The sequence below is a fragment of the Poecile atricapillus genome, chromosome 6 (assembly GCF_030490865.1).
Source record: "Poecile atricapillus isolate bPoeAtr1 chromosome 6, bPoeAtr1.hap1, whole genome shotgun sequence".
Taxonomy (NCBI): domain Eukaryota; kingdom Metazoa; phylum Chordata; class Aves; order Passeriformes; family Paridae; genus Poecile; species Poecile atricapillus.
The window spans coordinates 18,095,589-18,116,756 of record NC_081254.1 but is presented as its reverse complement, the minus strand read 5'-3'; the positions used below and the strand labels follow the sequence as shown (position 1 = coordinate 18,116,756).

Here is a 21,168-nt window from a genome sequence, read left to right as displayed (position 1 = left end):
ATACTTCTTAATAATTTAATGGGATATATAATAAATGTTCTTTAGCCATTGCAGCAGAAAGGTTAGGAAACTACTCATTAATTATTTTTGCAGCTTGATATTATTAGCATAATTTTAAACAGATCTCACAGTAGCCCTGTCAGTAGCCTTATTGAGGCATGTAATAAAGCCAACCACATAACTCCCAACAGAATAAAAAACAAATACATGGCTGCAGGAATTTCTAGACAAGGAGGAAAAACTCCTAAATTAAAAGCACTTCAGTGGAAGCTATCCCCATGAATAAGCTGTTCAGCCCTGCTTACAGGAGGAAATGTGGAGGCACAAGAACAGAATTCCAAACCAGTCCCCAAGCAGGAATTCTTTATTGGTTTTCCACAGTGCCTGCCTTTCTTCCTATTTGTGTGGCATTGCTGAAACTGCTGCAAGAAATGGAATAGACTTTGATGGTGTTTATTTGAATAACTAATGCACTGTGGTAGGTGTCAAATTAGCTCTGTTATTATTAAAGCATTTGTTTTCTTGCTCTGTAATTATGGGCAAGCCATCCTACTGTGGTGTGCCTCTGTTGCTTCCCAACTTATCAACTTTATCATCTCTCTTATTAAAAAAAAAAAAAAAAAAAAAAAAAAAGAAAAAAACCCTAAAAACCAACACCAAAAAATTGCTTAAGCTGTCACCTAGTTTATACTCTGGAAAGCTGGGGAATCTTATGTGACAATGAAATACTTTAAGCTGTCTGTTTTGCTGACAGGCTGACTTGCTAGTTCATCTCTGATGTTTTTCTAATTTCCTCTCAAAGTCATCATTCTTCCCCATCACTTTGGCGGTATTTTTCCAAGCCACTTGGATATATTTAAATCTTACGACCATCCCTGTCAGTCCCTGATCTTTCTTCCCTGGCTAATAGTCTCATTCTGAGATTGAAACTTTAGTTGTTGCTAATCCCCAAATTCTTTCAGCAACACTTTTTAAGGAGAAAACACAAAAGCTATTTTTCATCTTGGTGTTTTATTTTTTTGTTAATATATGACAAAACAGGTTCATTATCAATCAGACAGGCAGCATGTAGCATTGCTAAACAGAAAAACACTTCCTTAGTCTTGGCCTCTAATGTGCTAGTGAATAAAAAGCTCCTTTTCCTCAAACTGTGTGTGATTTAGATTAACAATATAGTGAAGAGAAGTTTAAAACCTGCTAGGGACTTGTCTTGGCTGCGGGCAAAAGAAAGGAAGAGCTGGCAGAACTAGAGTTGCACTTTTCCGCTCCTTACTATCAACTTGCAAAGAGAAAGGGCTGAGAAAAAAGGGAAGGTCTTGGCAGTGGGGATTTACAGCTCTTCTGTTTCACCACACACTGGCACATTGACTGTAGTCTGGTACTCTGAGAAGTCTCCTGAAGGCATCCAAGGTATTGGGGTTCTGTTGAAGGAGGGTCTTTTGCTGAAATTTTGATTATAGATCATGAGAGATTCTGGGAGCAAAGGGCAGATATCAAACTGAGGCACTTTGAAGGTCATCCGTTTGGCTGCTTTTTCATAACCCCCATAAGGCATGGCAGTCCTGGCATAGGGGAATACATGGAGTTAGCAAACAGAGCATAGGTAAACAACAGGATTTATAAAATAAATACTCAAAGTTATCAATATTCTAAATTTTGCTACTGCTGCAATTGACTGGCCAACAAATCCTTCATGAGAACATAGATGTATCTGTTGCACATGTACTAAAAATTATGTAAACATACACATATGCTGCAGTGCACTTCTTTCACGCTTGCTGCATCAATCTCCATCAAACCATACACCTTTCACACCTGTTAGTATTCTGTATGTGTAGCAGGCAGAGGCTACATTATTGCAGAAATGAGTGGGATGTGGGTTTGTCCTTGGTACTGATGTCCTGAAGCTATGAAGGTGGGTGGCAAAATTGTACAGAGAGGCTAACAGAAAATTTTTGCTGCCCTAAAAATATTTGTAAAACTTTCAGTTCTTATCAGTAACAGCAGTAACATCCTGATCTGTATATTAAGTGCTGTGAAGAATATGGCTGCTGCTCATAAGTATTTTTTCTGACCTCTTCAACTTCAAAGGGTTGCAGTAAAAAACAGTAGCAAACTACATCTCCTGGTAAAATGGGGAAAGAAAGGCAAATAGGATTAAAGTCCTCTTATCCAACTGCATAGGTTTTCTGTGCATAATCTGAATTAAAAATCTCTAGCTCTTAATGTATTTTGGCTTTGTAGTCTTCCAAACATTTTGTCCACCGGAGACTGGGCTAAGCAAAATGACATGCAACTAAAACTTATTTACAGTACACTATGGCTATGGTCAGCATTATTGTGTTTTCTCTTGCTAAATAAACTGCATTGAATATCTAAGAAGACTTACCGGTTAAAAGACTTGTAATGGGGAAAATCAGCTTTAGGGCTGTATGACAGTAAGTCCGTGGAGAACTGACTTTTGTCCTCAGGGCTGATACCCATTGCTCGTTCCCAAGGGGAAATATAAGTTTTAAATATAGTAACTTTTTTGCCTCCTGACTTTCCATCTGTAAACAGAGAAAGGAAAAGCAGTCTAGTTAGATGGCACTCTGACTGCATTGTGCTTCTGTATTGTGCTTCTGAAGTTGAGGCACCAGCTTTATTTCCAGATTCTGTGACTCCTACATCAATACAAGCTTTTATGGTTAGATTTCTGTTTTAAAAGGATGATCATACACTGCTTCTGTCCTTATCTACAAAAGCAGATAGTACCATAGTCTAAGAGCCACTCATCCTGGAATTTGCATTAAAGCATATATTTGAAAGCTTATTTTTTTTTCTTTTTTTTTTGGTTGCTTTTATAGAAAGAACTAAAGTCCTCACCTCATCATCTCTTCCACTAACAGGGGGGAAACTTTATATGAGGAAAGATGCTATAGAATTTCTTAATTTACTTTTCTTTATTTTCTGTCAGATCATAGCAGACATTACCTAGTGTTTTCTTTGTGATTACATGAACAGACATTCATCTTTTTCCTCTTCTGAACTGGGATGTTAAAGACAAGTCTGTCTCAATCACCTCAGGATGGATAAAAGCAGTTTGTAAATATTATGTGGTATCTCACTGGACATTAAAATCCTGTTGGTGACTGGAGCTGCACTTTGTTGTAAAGTCAGACACTTGATTGCTAGAAAATTTAGATTAGCTTCTAGCTGCTTCATTAAGCAAATTAGTTTAGACAAGGGATTTCATTCCGCATTACCCTTCCCCCAGCTGTGTATAATACCACCTTGCTAGTAATAGCATAAGCTTTGTATTGATATGTAGCACACTTATAATATTTTCATCCTTCAAAAACCTTTAAACTTCTGAGCAATGACATCTACTTAGCTTGATTAGGGCAGATGAGAATAATAGGTTAATGGAGAGAGACATTCTGGTGCTTTCATGGTGCTACATTTCGTGTAGAAAACAAATCCTTATGAAGTAAGTGGCAAAGAATGAAGACTATTATATGAACCTTTCTTCTTTATCACACCTCCTTTATTTCTCATGCTTATTTCAAACCATGCCAAGTCCTGGGGTTTCCTTGCTTTCAGAGCATTGCAGACACTTACAAGAATCTCATTTTCATTAAAAAAAAATAAAAACAACTACTCCCCTCTTTCTTGGTGGCGTATTTAAACTAAGCAGTTTACCAGCAAATTGATTGCTAGGGTCAAAACATAAAAGCAGCTGGGATCTGTCTCTGCAGTGAAAGCTATAGGATGATATTAATCCTCCTTCTCCCAACACACAGGATAACAATGAAGAAAAATCTCCTGTAAGAAGACTATAAGAGTCTATACAGATTGCTTTTTCACAGGAAATGTAAAAGCTGATTTTGATATAAAATGCACATTATTCCAGAATGTAAATGAAAAAACTTGGATTTTACAAGTCATTCATTTGGTTACTCAAGGCAGTTATTCCTGCTTCCAAAGCAATTTTTTTATTTTTTTTTCAGTCCTATAGAGACTGTTAAAGTTATGATTTCATCTGATGATTCTTGTACTAGGTATTTGTTTCTAGAGATTTCTAGTCAAATTAAACAAAGGATAAAATCAGGCAAAGACTAAATTGAACTAAAACTACTTTTACTCATAAAGTTATTGCCTGATATTGCCTCAGTGGCCCAGTGATGGTTATCTAATAACTTTTATAAATATTGCTGCTCCTTTCTGAAGATTATCTGGAAAGTGTTCTTTGTGTATGTAGAAGCTTTGATTTGAAATCAGGGCTCAGATATTCAAGTCTGATATTCAGATCAGACTACTGGTCTAAAGAGCTAATAGCACTCTCTCCAGCAGTGGTCAGTGGGAACCCTTGGAAGGAAGGAAGGAGTGCCACACTGGCATGGCATAGCTGTACTGGCCTACTGCTCTATCAACCGTAGGAGCTCAGCAGATAAGTTTCCTGTCATTTCTGTGGTCCAGTCAAGGAAGGTATTTCTGCCTCCTGCCTTTGGTTGAGTAACATAGAAGCATACAAACAAAACCATCAGGATAAAAGCAGTTCAACTCTTCTAGAATTTATACTGGAACTTTGGAAGAACCCAGGTGTTAGATTAATTTGCTTGTCCTGAAGAGTAGGCTTGGCATGTGGTCTGATAGCTTTAGTTTCTTGCTCTTGCAGCAGGATACTTGCCTTTGCCAGTACCATCGCCTCCTTCTCCACCACTTCCAGATGATTTCCCTGCATGCTCCTCTTCACCATCTCTGGTGCCTCCTCTGCTTCCAAGCCTAGGAGGGACACCAGGATGCTGCTGCGTACTGGAGCCATGCTGCCCAGCTGGCATTCCTCCTACCATCCGCCCATGGGCATAGCCTTGAGCATCTTCTCCATAATGCCCTCCTGGTGGGATGAACTTCTGAAAGTGATCCTAGGGGAGGAGAAAATAGTATGGCTGAATCTGTTACAGGACATGGTCTATTCATGTTTGCAGGGTTGGGTCGTGAACTCCTGAGTCTCTGTGATCTGACCAGTTCTGTGTCTCCATTACAAAGCCAGTGACAGAACTTCATGTGAGTTATTTCCTTTATTCAGTATAGGAGCTGCTGTGGAACAGCAGAAGTGGCAATGGAAGTACACATATCTCAGTCATTTATGTGATCAAGGTGTTGTTGTCCCTAACAATTATAACTATGAAATAGAGGAGGAGGGGAAAGGAAATTTAGCTTTTGTCAGAGCAGGTAAAAGTCCAAACAGAGATAACCTGGCTAACCTGTGAGAAAGCAAGCTGGGAAAGAAAAAGGAAGTGTTTTCATGTCAAAACTAACATAACCCCAGCTCGATTACGCTGTGGGAATGAGGTGTTACAGGTCACCAGAACAGCGGGGTATTTGTGACAACATAAACGCCAGGGAGATGTCTGCCTTTTTGCCTGCTTTCCGTTTATATGAAGGTTTGCCTGGGGAGGAGTATTTAGATGTTGTGAAAAACTGAAGAGAAAGCAGCCTGGAAAAACAGAAAATATTTCCTGGAAACCACAAGGGGGAAATGACAAAAAGGAAGAATTTTGTTTGTAGCAGTATGTGAATTAGCAAACCAAATCTAACCAACAGGGTGAGAAAGAAAGTTGTATCCATCAGTAAAATTAAGTTGTTCTTATTTTGCAGACCATTCACTCTCTCTTGTCTAGGCTAGAAGGGACAATCTCTGCGGTATGTAGTAAAAGAGCAAACAATCCATGCAGGATTTATAGACCTTGTGGTATATACTTTGGTGTAATATCCTGTCTTTGCACATAGAAAATTGTGTGGAATAGAAACTGATATAGTATGTTCAGAAAAATATTTTACATATTGGTATTAAGTGACATCAAAACTTGACTCCTGTCAGACTTAAAAAGGTATCTCTTGTGTAGTACAGCCCACACAGCTATATAATACAAGTAACCTGGGTTATATATCACATATAGTCTTTCCTGTTGAACTAGGAAATTGGCTATTAAATGCACAAAGATGTAACAAATACACGTGAATGACATTGAATGAATCTGTCATTCCTCATGCTGCGATTCTACCTGTATAAATTCATCTCAAGCAGCCTCAGAGATGGCTCTCAGAGAGTTAAGGCTTTCTCAGGGCTCTTACACCTAGCACAGTTTAGCAAAAAGAAGCTTTCCAGGCTGTAAACAGGCTTCCAAGGCCAGCTGTTCAGTCAGCTAAAAATAGTCGAGAAGTGAAAACCCCACAAGGCTCAAGGCAGAATTAGCTAACCCTCTGCTCCCTGTGTCTCCCACAACAGTGTCCAGGGTTTCACAGCAGGTCACCAGGCTGCAACCCAGGCAGGCAGCCAGCTGCAGGCTGAAGTGGCAGAGCTGGTGCCCCCAGGGCCTTTAGGGACTGTCTGTCCTTCTCCTAGCTGCAGGGAATTCCCTTCTTAGGAACAGAGGAGGTAATGTTCCCGTGAATGTCAGGAAGCACTGTGTGGGGAGAGGATTGTGAGCATTAAACTGTACACAGGAGCTAACAGGGCAATCTGCTCAATTATGCATGGCAGCTATGTAGCTGCAAAAAGGCAAACTGAAAAAGGGTATTTTGAGTGTTAGGGGTCAGAATGAGGTTATTTTCAAAATGTTAATATATATGCAAGGGTAATGCTTCTAAATGATTTGCTCACTACTTTCAAAATAGAATTTGTATCTGTTTTCCTTCAAGTTTTACCCGTGCTGTGTGCCTCTTCTGAGAATTAAATGCTTATTTCTCTTACATGCTTTTTCTGCAACAGAAAAAAAAGTCACAAAGCATCAGCATAACATGAGCTGCAGTAAAAAGGGCTGTTTTGTTTCCGCTCACAGCAGTATTTGATGTGACTAGGGAGGGGCATCATTGTCATCTGGTGTTATTTTAAATTGCAGTATTATCACTATGTAGGAATGAAGTTTCTCTGAAACAGAAGGTCTGTCTCAGGAAAGCCACTCCTAAATCTTATTTAGCTGCAAATTAAATTAGCTTTATTTGCCATAAGCTAGTTCATGATTCTTCATGGGCCTGCTGGGAAAACATCTGATCTGCTAAAAGTAGGCAACTCCATTCAGATAGGAAAGACATGCAACACCCCAGTCTACTCACTAGAACAAAAATATAATTTTCTTTAGTTTTGGCCACCACAATTGTTTGTCTTAGCTCAAATTAACATGAGGCAAAGGGAAATTGATCTTTTTGAAAGATTTTCCAAGACAGCGGAGCTCAGGAATGACAGCCTCAAGCAGGAGTCTCAACATAGTCAAAGCTGCGTAGGTACAGCTTTGTCTCCAGTACAGGGATCACACGTCTGGTCAGAGTTTTAAAGTGGAGTTTTAGAGCTCACACTTGAGGAGAATGCATGTCTTGGGATACTGCTAACACCATGTGGAACTTTTACATATATGCATATTCACATTATAAAACCAGCCTCTCTTGATTGACTGTGTTGGTGGGAGTTCCAGGAGGGAAGTCCAGGAATGTCAATTGAGATGGCTGGCAGCCTTCTCCTGTTGGATCTGGGGACAGATCGCACAGCTCCTCCTGTCTGTGGATTGTTGGAGAGTGTGAGTATTATCAGTCCCTGGGCATCCCTAAATCCACTCTAATAAGAGAACGTTTGTTGCAAGTTCACGTGGTGGGTCCCCTGGGTTGGCTAAACAAATTTGGCTCATGTCTTTGAAGTCCTTAGTGCTAGCAAGAGCCTACTCCTGCAGGCTGAGTGCTTAGATGGACAAATTCTGAATTCTCTAGAGCATGTGCCTAATAAAAACCAGATAATGAAAGATGATCCACCTAATGGAGCTGAGATCTCTATGTATCTCAAGGCCCTGACGTCACTGCAGGCAGTCCCCAGGAGAGACACTGTGTGCTCCCTTTCAGCTCCTTGCTGTGTCCTAAAGAAAATGATTGAGGCCACCAAATGTGTTTCTATTTCCACCTCACTGATAAAGAGCTCCCCAAATATTTGATGCCTATGTAGTTACTAACACTTCTGAAGTTACTGGACTGTGTTGTCTCCAGGCAGCCACTCAAATGCTCCTTAATGGTGGGATGGGAGATTTAAAATTCAGACTTGGAGAGTCTCATAGACTGTCTGCTGTTTTTATCAAAGCGTGGGCCTCAATCCTTCATTTGGAATTGCATAGTCTTAAACCTATGACTCACTTTTTAAAAAAGGATGAAAAAAGAAGCTGTTGAAGCATCTTACACTATTATTTTTTAAACTTGTTACCCCAAGAGGTACAGCAGGTTGAGCTCCTGCTTTCTATGTCCAGGTCCATTTCTGACTTGCTGTTTCATCTTAGGCAAAATAATTTTTGCCTCTGTGCCTGAATTTACCCATCTAAATAAAAGTAATTTTTACCTAATGCTACCCAAACTTAGATATATCTTATTTGTATATTTTATATCATCTTTGCCACATTTTCTTTGTGGATGAAAGAAATAGTGTTTCAGAATTTTGGTTCGGAGTTTTCTCATAGTGGTCCAACAAATTGCTGTGGAAAACAAAAGGCTCTTTTTTTTCTGTTACTCTGCTTTTCCCACACCAGTCACTTCTTGAATGCATCAGACTCCATGTTCACTCTAACACAGCTTTGGGTATAATGGGACCTCTAAGTCTTCTGCAACAATCCAGCTCCAGTGCAGCAAGGTTCATTTTGTTATACAAGTTACAATCTCACCTGGCTTGCTCCACTTAGGTCATAACCTGAGACTTGTATCTTAGCCTGTAATTATCCTGTAATATTTGATCAAGAGGTTTAACATTCCATGCAGATCAGAACTCCTAGAAAAAGATACTTTCCTAACATTTCCCCTTTAAGCTTACCTCCACTGATCTTGATTGGAATTCATCTAAATACATTAAGGGGCATACAGAGCCATCAGTGCATGCCTCTGTAATAAACCAACCAGCTGCATGTTAATATCTTTGTTTCTCCATCATTGTTTTCCTTCAGACACTGTAACATGCCTGGCTATTTATCATGGAAAATCTCTGAGGCAGGTTGATTGTGTACTGCTGTCTGCTGTGAAGCATCACTTTTAGTTTGTAACATAATCACTTCCATTTTCTTCCTGCTACTTCTGCCTGCTCTGAGTTCTTGTTCAGCACCAAAAAGAGTACTAACTCCTACCATTATCCAGAAGAGCAGTCTTCCAAATCTTTTGACTTCTTAGATTTTGTTCCACAGTTGGCATCAGCTTAAAAGAGACCTCTTGACCTGAAGTCCAGCAGAAATTGCCAACACATCTGTTTGTTTTCATACAAGCTTTGCCATGATTGGAAGCTGCATTTATTATATAACTTGTGGATGAGTGTAAGAAACAACCAAGATGGGGATTTTGGTTGTGGGTTGGTGTGGTTTTTGAGGTACTACTGCTCATAATTGTCTATTTAGATACTGTTTTTTGTTTTAATTTAAGATCTGATAATAAAATATAAAAAGGAGGGAGAAAAATGAAGTTCTTCTTCATATAACCCAAATCAAGCCACAGGTTTTGACTAGCAGAAGGACTATATGTAAGGATTCTTACTGGAAGAAAACAGTGATGGCAACATCCGAGACATATAACTATGGCTTTGTTTTCAGTTTCCCCTTAATGCCTGGCAGCGAAGTGTTATAAAGTTTCCACTTGACAGCAAGGTCTTACACTGAGGTTCAAAAGCAGAGGTGGGATCTCGAAAGAAGTTCGGGCAATAATGAGGGAGGCTGGAGGGCTAAGAAATATTGTTTCACATGATCTTAATGTGTTTGAGGCCAAACACATTTAGCATTATGAAGGAAAGGTTTGTGACCTGCTGATCTATTAACTGCTGAACCATGAAGTGGGATTTAGGAGATCCAAAAACAAGGCTGAGACCCTGTCTGTGGTTTTGGGTGACTCATTAATCTATCCCATGGTTCAGTTTCACCACTAAAAAATAAATGTAGTGATTTCCCTCATTCTCTAGTCGGCCAGATGATACAGCACTAGACCACATAGCAAGATAGGGTTTCATCATGGTCTTTAGTCAGTAATAAATTATATCTTGCAGCTCCACAATGAAGTGAAAATATCCTCTGAGACATGGAGAGAATCACAGTTCCTGTGGGTGGCACAGCCTGGGGTGAGGAGAAGAAATCCTACATATGGTTTACTGGACAGGGTTCAGAAGAACCCAGCTTTTCCAGCACAGCACCAAACAAGGAGGATGTTGCCCAAATTCTCCCTGTTTGGCAGGATATTGGTGTCAAACTCACCCCTCTCTAAAACCTTCCTCTTGTACTGTATATTTGCAAGCAGAGAGAGTCACAGTATTGGAAACAGCTCCACAGTAGGTAGTGCATTTCATTTTACTCATGTTGGGAATGGTCAGTCCTTTTGACTGGGGGTTTAGCTACTGTTTGCCTTTAACTGGGTGTGTAGAGCTGCAGCAGTGACAGAGAGTGGTGGGTTTTCACTTTTGCATGGAGCTGTCTGACATTCATGTACACACAATAGATACGTTTCCTCTGCTACAAGTAGGGAGACTGATCTGATTGTCCAGTGTGGATTTTTGGCTGGAGGAAAAGGAGGAGGAGAGAAGCAGAAGGGTGGGTCAATGACACATGACTGCTGAGATCTTCTCCCTTGTGTGGAAGGTTTATGGCTACAGTACAGGCTATTCTGGAACCCCTTATATGGTCTGGATTTATTTTTAATAACCTTTCTCTTTGTGTGTGTTTTATATTACATTATCTTGCTGGTAAACTTCTTTTGTGGGAAAGAAACAATACATACTCCATCCCAGACCTGCCTTGCCCTGCTTTCTTCAGTGTGTTCTGAGAATATTTTAAGACAGGACAGTTAAGAAATCTATGATATAAAAGCAGAAAACACACCACCAGCTTCAAATTTCTTCTCTGTCCCACAACCTCAAAGACACAATAACTTATTTGGGATGGGGAGCAAAGGACGTGGAAGTTAATTGTGAGGAGGAAGTAACTGGGTGTAGCAGTAGGACTTCTTACTCTGACACTATCTTCTTCACAGTCATCTTTTGTTTAAGCTTTCATTTCTGCATCTGCCTTTGAGCAGATAGAGGAGCAGGAAAAGAAAGGAAAAGAAAGCTAAACAGATACTGCAATTAAAAGGGCTTTTTTGATGGAAGTTATTTGGTGCTAAGGTCAGGCTCTGTCCTGATGGTTTGGAAGATAACAGGCTACAGATCTGTTGCCTTTACCTGCTCAAGAGCACCCAGCTCTCTGAGACAATGACTCAGTTGCTGAGATTGCTCAGCTTTTCTTAAGTCTGACTGCAGCAAGGCTGCTCACTCGTGCTGCCTGCAGTGGTGACAATAGTTACCTGCAAGGGCAACTATTGGATCAACCAGTGAGCACATGGAGCGATCAGAAAACTGTAACAATTACGTTTTGATCTTGCTAAACTGACCCCGAGCGAGCGCTGTAGGGCAGACCAAAGTCTTCCTGCACTGACCAATGGAGTTTTGTTATCTGTACCATGGATGTGGAGGCAAGACTTGTAGGCAAATCACGGAGGATTTTAAGCAGAATGCCAGCTGCTGTTTGGAGACCATGCCATGGTTCTCATACAGCAAAGCCATAACGAAAATCCTAGGCTTTTAGAGTATTTTCTAACCCCCAGCTACATTTCTCCATGGCACAGGATCTTAACAGTTATGCTAAAAGATCTTGGGAGCAGATGTGTTCTTACAAAAGAGAGAGAAAGATTCACTACAGATAGGGTGTGGAGTGAAGGTCAGGCACAGATGAATAAACAAAGTAGGAAAAGCAGCTAACAAAAGAGAAGCAATTGTCATCAGCATTTGTAATGTCAGTCATGGAGTGACTGTGCATGTCCAGTCTTGAATCAGTTTGTCACAACTTATTTGTTTTGGATTTGATTTGGACACCCTGAAAATTTTTGAGACTTTGGACTTTAGCCTTTTTATTCCATCAATTTATTATTTTCTCACTCCTCACTGCACCAGATTCTCACGTATGAACTTGGCCCTCATATGTTTTAATATGTCTGAAATTTCTGAGTATTTATAAAAACAGAATGCATTTCTCTAGGATATTTATCTGTGGAGTCTGAAGTTCAACATACCATTCATTCTCACATTCTTTCTAGGAGATAATTCTCTGAAGAAATGAACTGCCTAAGGCAAAAAGAGATGACGAGACTGCCCAAAGTTTAACATCACAAGATATGCTTGCTCTATCTCTGGTCTGTCATCCCTCATCTGTAATTTTACTGTTGTAATTTTATTTTCATTTTTATTAGTTAGGCATCTTTCTGCATTCTGTCATTTTTAGACGTGAATCACAGGTATTTTCTTATTGCTACTTTTGAAAGCATCAGAGTACTAAAAGATAGTGTGTTTTTGTTTGGCAAAACATTTTCTTCAGCTTAACTTTTAATGTTTTCCTTGAGTTTCCTTGGACTGGAAAGTATATGCCATAAAGAGATGTCACCAAACCAACTTTGAAGAACATCAGAAGGTGAGGTGGTACATTCAAATGCACATAAGCCTTAAACATTTTATATTTGTTTTACTGAATGCTGATAATCATGTTAATAGAGAGTTTCATTTAAAAAAGTTTAGGTGTCTTCAAAAGACTTTAGAACTGCAACTAGCTGTAGAAAGAAGTTTAAGTAACAGTACTAATGCAGGGGAAAGGGAAAAGAAAATGAATGTCTGTATTTATACATCATATCTGAAAAGAAAATGTTTTGGAAGAGGACAAACGGCTTCTAGCAAATTAACTGAAAATATTTCAGAGTCAGGTTAGAAGTTTCACTTGTGGAACTTGCAGATATTAGCAGAGGACTCTGTCCAGCAGGAAGCATAAAAGTATCTTAGACTAAAAATAGAACTGCATCTACTGGAGCTCAAGTCAGACCTGGATGGATCATTGCCATAATGCAAAGAAGAAATGGAATGGATACAAAAATAATTAGCCCTGCCCTGAGGTCTGAACACCTGCCAAACATGCAGCCTTCCTTCATCACTCAGTACTGAATTTTGTCATGCTTCTATATGTGTGATAACAAATATTTGCCAGAGGAAACTAACGCTGCTGCCAAAAGGCAATAAAACTTGAGTATTTATGTAATTTGGTTTTCTTCCTTCACTTCTTTGCTAGTAGACGTCCCACTACCCCCCACCCACCCACATTAAAATAGAAGAGAGCTTGGGCACACTCCATTCCTTCTTTCCCTGAGTGTATGGAGTAGCATTTTAGTCTTAATATTCAACTTACCACAGAATTGTCAGTGAAGGCATCAGGGTTATTCTCATAAATGAACTTCTCCACTCTCAGCTGACGTAATTTGAACATCTTGGATCCTTTGTTAGTGAGGAGAGAAAGCTCTTCTAGCATCACATCTCTGGGGATGCTGATCTTCTTCCCCAGGTTCAGCTTGGACACCTCTTGTGGCATAGCTACAAAACACATACAGTGGGACACTTTAGGAAGTACTCTGGTCCATGTCTTTTGTCTATTGCTTCCTAGCACCAGTAGTGACTTCAAAGCACCCAAATTATCTTCTAAATTAAGATTTTAGGAAATTATCTATGCATCAAGTTTTTACATTGATGACACTTTGGATATAGATGTTTGGGATTTACTCTGGATTGCAATCAAAGCAAATCTGCAGAGAGAAGTTGCAGAGGGGTGGAATTAGATGGGTGTCTCCCACATCTGAAGCATTTCAGTCAGTGCAGCAGGATTTCTTGGTACTGCCTCAAATGACTACTTTTCCAAAACTCTAAAACCTTCCTCATTCTGTCAGAAGTAAAGAAAAGGACATCACAGCTATTTAAAAGTTACCCTACCCAATACACACATATTCTTTAGAAAGAAAAATGTTCCAGGCTACATTCTTCCTGCTCTATTAACTTCTCTGAGAGACTTTGTCTTTTTCAGCTAATGAGTGCTGGCATCAAAGAAACTCTTTTACACAGTGAGAAAACAAGTATGAGATGAAGGTTATAAAAGAGAGAACAACATAGAATCTATCTAGGCACTGTAGTATTGACACCTGTAAAAGATCATGTTTTCTGTCCATTTACACTGGTGTGCATCCAAATTAGTGCTGCAGGAGAATACAGGTTTACAGAGTGCAATCTAGGTCGACTTTTGACCTGGGTGTGTGCAATGCTTTTCAGCTGTAAGATAGGAAAGGTGATGTGGTTGAAGGCTGGGCTTCAGTAAAATTTGTGGTTCTGTCTCCTGGTATGTTCACTGCGTGTTTTGCTTTGGGAGTTCAGTCAGACAAGGTGATATTCTAAAGGCCAAAATTCAGGTTGAAATCCAAACAATTCTTACATGTGCAGTTTTGCATATCTTACCTTCATGTGTCAGCTTCCCAATGAGTTTAGTGGACTTTTTCCTTTTAACAGGAGCAGGAGTCCCTGCAAGGGGCATTCCCACAAAGGGTTCTCTGCTTTGCTCTAAACACACAAGGAAATGGAGAATGAAACACTGGAAATGTATTTCTTGCCTCTCTTTTAGTTGCCATCCATAGGTAAAAGATACACAGCCTTCATTTCACAGGTAAGTTCTTTTCTATCCCTTCCCCATGATGAAGCTAGTGGAAGGTATCATCCCATCAGCAGGCCATTCTGGGGTTCTCTGGAGACTCAGAATTCTGACAAAATATGGTAGCAGATTCCAGCAGAAGCATTGCCAAGGTGCCACATAGCACTGTTATCCAAAAGAGGCAATTTAATTGCAACAAGGCAGTCTCCCGGAATCCATGTGTGCTGTAGGGATACTCTGTTATCATCTTGTGCTGCAGTAACAGGATGTCACTTTGAAAATTTGCTCTATGATGCAATGTTATAACAACAAGCAGTTATCATTAGATGATAATATATATTTTTGGATAAAGATTTCAGGTCTGTCCATGAGTTATTTGGAGCACTTTGCATCATGTGTGGTTTTGGTTTGGGTATTTAGGTAGTACTTTTAGAATTAGAATCAGTATTCAGAAAGTCACCAGACTGCATGTTTGGAAGGAAAAAAAAAAAAAAAAAAAGAAACTAAGCAAAATTCCAAGTAGTTCTGTCTTTTATGACTGCTACTGTTTTGTTACAGAAAGGCTGGAGGAGAAAGGCATGGGAAAAACTGTTAAAGCTGTTAACCCAATTTGTTTGAAGTCACTTGCATCTGTATCTTATATGTTGATCTTATCCCATACCATTTTGGAGGGGGAAAGAGGAGAAGAGGGACATTTTTCTGGTACAGTGTTCCCCATCTTTTTCCCCATATAGGATGAGAGATCTGAACTGCAAAGCCAGGGAAAATCACAAGTAATCTCAGCAATTCCATTTCAGGCAGCTTCTGAGAATCCTTCTTAGGGGTTATAACACATAATGTAAGTAGAGCAAATGTCTTGCCTTCACTTCAGCACTATCCATTCCCAAGCAACAGCATATAGGGGACAGATCCCCACCTAATACAACACAATACATTATAAAGAAAAATGGGAAAAGACCCATTAGCTTCAGCAGCAGCAATAACTAACCACCTCTGTCCTTGTGATTCTTTGTACTTGCTTAAGATTTCAGAAATGAAAAACTTTGAACTAGGAGTTATATTTTAAAACTAGCAAGCGACCAGCTGTAACTAGGAGTTTATATACTACCCTTCTGATCAAGACATTTTTATCTCCTGTGTATTCTGAAGTATCATTTCACCATTAGTTCTTTTGCAACATGGTTTTTATCTGATGGAGTGGTGATAACTGTTTAAAGAAGCCAAACCACAGCAAAGCAGTGCCAATCACTTTGGCATATACTCCCTTGGATTAGTTTTTCTTTCAGATTTGCAAGCTTTTCCTTTTCCTTTTTCTGAGATGCTGCCTGTGGAGTTCACATCATAAACGAGCCCATCCTGGGGTATTCCCAAAGCAAGTGTGAGCAGGTGCAGCCGTGACGCACGCGCTGCACATTCTCTTCAAGCAGCCAGACATCTGCTTGGCTGTATAAAAGAAGCAGGCCCTGCTTGACAGGAAAGGGGCAATGCTGCCAGGAGACAGCAGAGGTGAGAGATTATGGCCCATCTGATGGGTCCTAAAATTGGCAAAACAGAGAGAAATAATCTGTTTGCCACAAACATGGATTCCCTGGGCCAAGGCAGAAAGGGACGGCCATGGTGGGGAGCTGTGCTCCTCACACTAATTCCCAAGCAGCGATGAGGACAAGTCCATCCCATTCTGCTGTCCTTCTTTACTAATCCAGTAGGACTGAAGACTGAAAAGCCCACGGCATGCAATTGGTCTAGCATAAGGAAAGGGACAGCAGTCTCTCACTATGGACAGGGTCCAGAGTTACACCGTACTACTGCTCTCTCAGCCCTCCCAGAAGCTGCTGGACCCTGACCCCATCCTCCTCACTATCTCATACATAAAGTCAGGGCTTTTCTCCCTCAGCTCTGTCACCTGGTTCAACTTCTCTGTCTTTTTGTGCATTGATCTTTGCAGCAGTCATTGGTGCTGCAAGCCAAACCAGTCTACTTCTCCAGCACCTGCACTATTTTGCTGCCCAGTCAACTCACCTCAGGCTTGCAGTGCCAGGCTCAGACCAGCTCACACACCTGCCCCAGAGCTCAGCAGTGGCTGCTCCCTCCCAGCCTGTCTCTGGGTGCTGCCTGGGGAGGCTTGTCCAGCAGCCCCACTCTCCCAGGGTGCCTGGGTGCAGGGAAGCTCTGCCCAGCACAAAGTGCTGATGCAAAGTGCTGTGAATTTGACTCCTGAAGGCTGCTCACACAGGCATCCTGTGGTTATTAATAGCCAAAAGCCCAGAGGGCAGAGTCTCAGATAGCACTGCTATCATCCCTGAGGAGAGGGGGAAAATAAAAGGTTGCACCTCAGGTCTCCTGCAGTCACTGTCTCAATGTCCAGGAAGACCAAGCACCCCATAGGTGGCTCACTTCTTCCTCTTGGTTCAAATAAACATGCAGTTCCTCTTCTTCCTTCTATTGCTTTTTGATGAAATTAATAAAACCTTCTCAATACCCTGTTTGTCAGTAATGCTTCAAAAGCTCTTGGGTCTTGCTCTGTTTTACACCCTCCTTCTGCCCCTTCTTAATTATTCATCCCAGTGTCCTCTAGGCTATGTCATACATATTTCCTAAAATGCTTCAGAAAATACAGAAGCAAAATAATGGTATGCATGAAACAAGTAGTAGGAAAAACCACAGTCTGGAAAGATATTTACAGAATTCTAGGAAGTAGATATTTCATGTGTATGGGAAACCCAACTGAATCAAGGAGCAAGGAAATGAATTTCCTGATTAATGACAGAAATACGGTTGATAGCCTGCATTTGGTGCAGCTTTGTACATGCAAATAACTCTCCTTAACTCCTGTTCATTATGAGGTGACTCTCCTTTTTCCTGTCCACCCAATTGGGTTTTGGTTTTAGGATGAAGGAAAATATCTCATTTTACTGGAGTATTCAAAGATGCACATACCTTTCAGCTTCTGAATAAGGCAAAAATCCTCCAGAAAACATTGTCCTTCTATTTTATGTTGGAAGATTAAATCCCTATTGGATCAAAATCATGTTGTCCACTGAATAATCCTAGAGTATAGTGAGAAGAAGAAAAATCCCAAAACACAGTTGTGATGACAGTAGAAAATCATCTGCACAGAGAATTGCAAGCAAAGTTGAAATGAAGGAACATCAGGAGATAGCCACTTTCCTTTTTCCCTAGACTTTGCTGTTGTTTTTTCCTGCACCAAATGTATATAAAACTTTGCAGTGTGATAACTGGGTTGAAAGCACTAAGTGTTAATCCCCAGTACTGTTAGGAAGGTCCTGTAGAAGACTGCTGTAACATTCCTATGGGCATTAAACAGTCCTTATATCCTGCTTGGAGTTAGGGCACATATGGCATTCTCCTGGCCTAAAGTTTCCCATTTTCCTCTTGCTTTCATCCATGTAACCACAATGTATACCTTGCACTGTGCCTATTTCACAGCTCTTGTTCTCCCTCATTTGTGTAACAGCACGACCTATGCTTTCCACTGCCCACAAGAGCCCTGCATCCTTCACTGAGCTGGGATGATACACCGGAGTGATGTCCAGCCCAGATCCTGTCCTCACACTACTATGCCAGTGATTCAGGAGCAAATCCCTGGAGCAGTTCCAGTGTAAAATAAGCACAATTAAATTGTAAACACCCACTGCCTGCTCGGGGCACCACCACAGAGCTTCATGCCTAGCGAAGGCATTTACATCTGCACAAAGCTGGAAGGTGTCAAATGCTACTGTCACAGCTGACCATCTGTCCATATGTCACACCCACTCTGCACAAGTGCAGGTGGCCACAGAGGAGCGGGTGTCTTGGTGTTGCCAAGCCCTGCTCACTGCAGATTGTACAAGGAGTGTTGTTCTCACCACATTAATTCTTCTGGATTGGTTTAGCAGTGTGCTTGACATTTGGCCAGAGTGCCCAATGTCTGCTGTGACTTCCAGTTGTGCTCCTTGAGATGCTGCTCTCCTATTCAAATTCCCTTTGCTCTAAACACCCGTTCATCATTCATCATGGGAGATTCTGCCTGATACAAGGTGGTGGCATATGGAGGGCCAGAGTGAGAACAAACACAATGTGCTGCTTTATTGCTTAAAATCAGAGCCCTTTGCCTCTCCTTTCCCAAAGGCATGAGGTAGAGTTACATCTAAATTAAAGAAGTTTCTAGCTCTGTTTTGATAATCATCTGAGAAATTAATGTGATTTATATCATCAGGTGAGAAGTTGAGAAATGCAGCTACCATTATATGGCACCTTTTGCAGTAACTAGACTGATGCTAAACTCTGCCTCCTCTCTACTTGCTTCCAGCAGCTGTTTTCAGACCACTTTATAGCTGTTGTTTTACGTCTTCAGTCATCTCCTGTGCATTCCTGAGTACAAATTACACCTTAGGGGAACAGTTCATGCCAGCTGTATATCATTTGGGAACCTGATGGATTTTGGGGCAAGGTGTAGCTCCAAAAAGATGATTGCTCTTCCCTGATGTGGTTGCTCTTCCCTGTCACACCTGGTGTGCCTCTGCTTTCTCCCACCCCAGGCAGCTGCAGAGACAGAGAAGCTGAGCATGCTGGAAGGGAGCAGAGATCCCCATGGTAATTGGAAGTGAGCAGGAAACAGGTGTGATCCCTCTTATAAAACTCAAGAGAGAGTAGAGAAAAGCAATAGCAAGATGAAGAGAAGGCATGTCTAGCATGGTGTGTGAGGATCTCATCAGACTAGGAGCAGGCATGCCCTGCAATTAGGACCATAAACAAGGCACTGACACTTCAGGGTGAGCCAGCTCCAGGAGACAAGATTCTGCTGTGGATCCCCAGCCCAAAGGGCAAGAGGCAAGCAGCGATAGGGTCAAGAACAAGGATGCTGAAGCCCATATTTAAGAAGTGATAGGAACCATGGTCTGATGGCAACAAAGCACTTGTTTGCCTAGTCAAAGTCTCATGTGAGAAGAATACATATACCAGGTGAGCTATGGGACCTAGGAGTGCATCTGGAATGAACTCAACAGAGCCTGAGCCTTGAATCTATTTGTGTGGCACTAGGATTTCTAGAGTGATTTGTATAAAGCACTCTTGTGTCTGACACTTAAGCACCAAGCCACACCTTAAACTGAGTCTCTTGCCTCCTATGCTATGTTTAAATGAAATTATATGTCTTTATTTTTAGTTACCACACTGTGAACTAAATCCTGCTCCTTTCTATACACGGTTTCTCCTGTGACATAGGAATGTCTAGTTCACAAGTCTATAAATGTCAATTGTAGATCTAGCAGAGACTTCACTTGTGTCCTGCCACAGTGCCAGGTTCAGCAGGTCAGTGGCTTTTTTGCCCTGGTAATATTCTACCTATCTTCTACCCCTACCATAAATAATGCAATGAATTGAGAAGAAGGTATCGGTGATTTTTCTGTTATCCTACCCACTCATACTAGTCAGTGCTAATGGTTTTAAATCACTACAAGCTGTGCTTGAGGTGGTTTAGTTTTGCTTATGGTGGAAGCATTTACCTGGACTGTGGTGTGGTTTGGTGGCATAATTCAATCCTTGCTTAAGTACATAGAATTTCCATAAATGACAGTAGGGTTGTACATGTGCTGCCTGTAGGACTTTTTAGCACTTCAGAGAGTTTATAATCATACAAGAAACTGTCTTTCTGTCACTGTGACCACCTCCCTCTTTCCAAATATACCTTTCATTATAGTGGCCTGAGAACAGCCTAAACAAAGCTTTCCTTTCTCTGACATGTATCTTCAAAATTGATTTATTTTTGCACTGCATTCTTGTACACCTAATTTTAAATGGTCCAACTTCAGGTTGTCGATGCCTACAAACTCATTTCAAGATTAGCACATGAAATCTGCCTTATTACGCTGCTAGATGGACACAAGCAGTACTTCAAAGACGCATCAGCAGCAGAGCTGTCTCCAGAGCACATTTTGGTCATGTAGAAGTCAGGAAAACAGCATCAGTCTTCACCACTATAACTTTTCAAAGATTGAGAATTAAGCCTTGCTCTTGCTCTCCTTTTTCCCTGTTGCCCAGGACTGATCTATATTTCAAGTATTCATAAACAGCAGATTCCAACATGATTCAATCTGTTCTGGAAAAAAAATTGCAAAACTCTTGATTTGGCACTTTTTTCTGGTTATTGTTAAGGTGATGATGATGAATATAATTTTTGTTATTGTAAAGTATTTAATGTATTCTTCATGGATATTCTTCTTTCATGTCAGTTTACACAGACATGAGGGAAACTTTTCAGTACTTCATAACACCAAAATAGGAGAAACAGTAAATGCCAGGCTCTCTAGTGCCGCTAAGTGGGCTTAATGCACAATAAGACGTAGGACTGCGAAATATGTAGGATTTGACCACAGAGCTGGAGTGTGTGTGGAAATTGCTGCCATTCCCATGGTGTGTTACTTGCTGGGCAGCCTGTTTGCGTGACCCAGGAATCCCCTCCAAGCTGCAGCAAGCCCCCTGCTGCCAAAACTCCCTGGTATGAGCCTGACCTTCTCCTCTGGTATGTGGGACTGAGCAACACCATATGTGAACGTCAAAAGAGGACAGATTAGAAAGAAAGGACTTCCTAAGATTTTAAACCCTCTAGACTTAACACCACATCAGGCGAATGCCAAAGCCCCAGGTA

The 21,168-nt window shown here is 40.8% G+C and overlaps 1 protein-coding gene across 2 annotated transcripts; it reads right to left on the bottom strand.

The window, feature by feature from the left end:
• Positions 1–992: 992 nt before the first annotated feature.
• Positions 993–16,731, bottom strand: MYOZ1 (myozenin 1). Of its 2 annotated transcripts, XM_058841609.1 has the most exons (6): positions 16,542–16,731; positions 14,333–14,434; positions 13,242–13,423; positions 4,670–4,904; positions 2,390–2,549; positions 993–1,562 (listed from the first exon to the last, which is right to left on the bottom strand). In XM_058841609.1, exons 2-6 carry the CDS (start codon positions 14,406–14,408, stop codon positions 1,331–1,333), a joined length of 885 nt encoding a protein of 294 aa, XP_058697592.1. In that variant the 5' UTR covers positions 14,409–14,434; positions 16,542–16,731; the 3' UTR covers positions 993–1,330. The 2 variants fall into 2 exon arrangements, with proteins under 2 accessions (XP_058697592.1, XP_058697593.1); XM_058841610.1 differs by lacking the exon at positions 14,333–14,434.
• Positions 16,732–21,168: the final 4,437 nt, after the last annotated feature.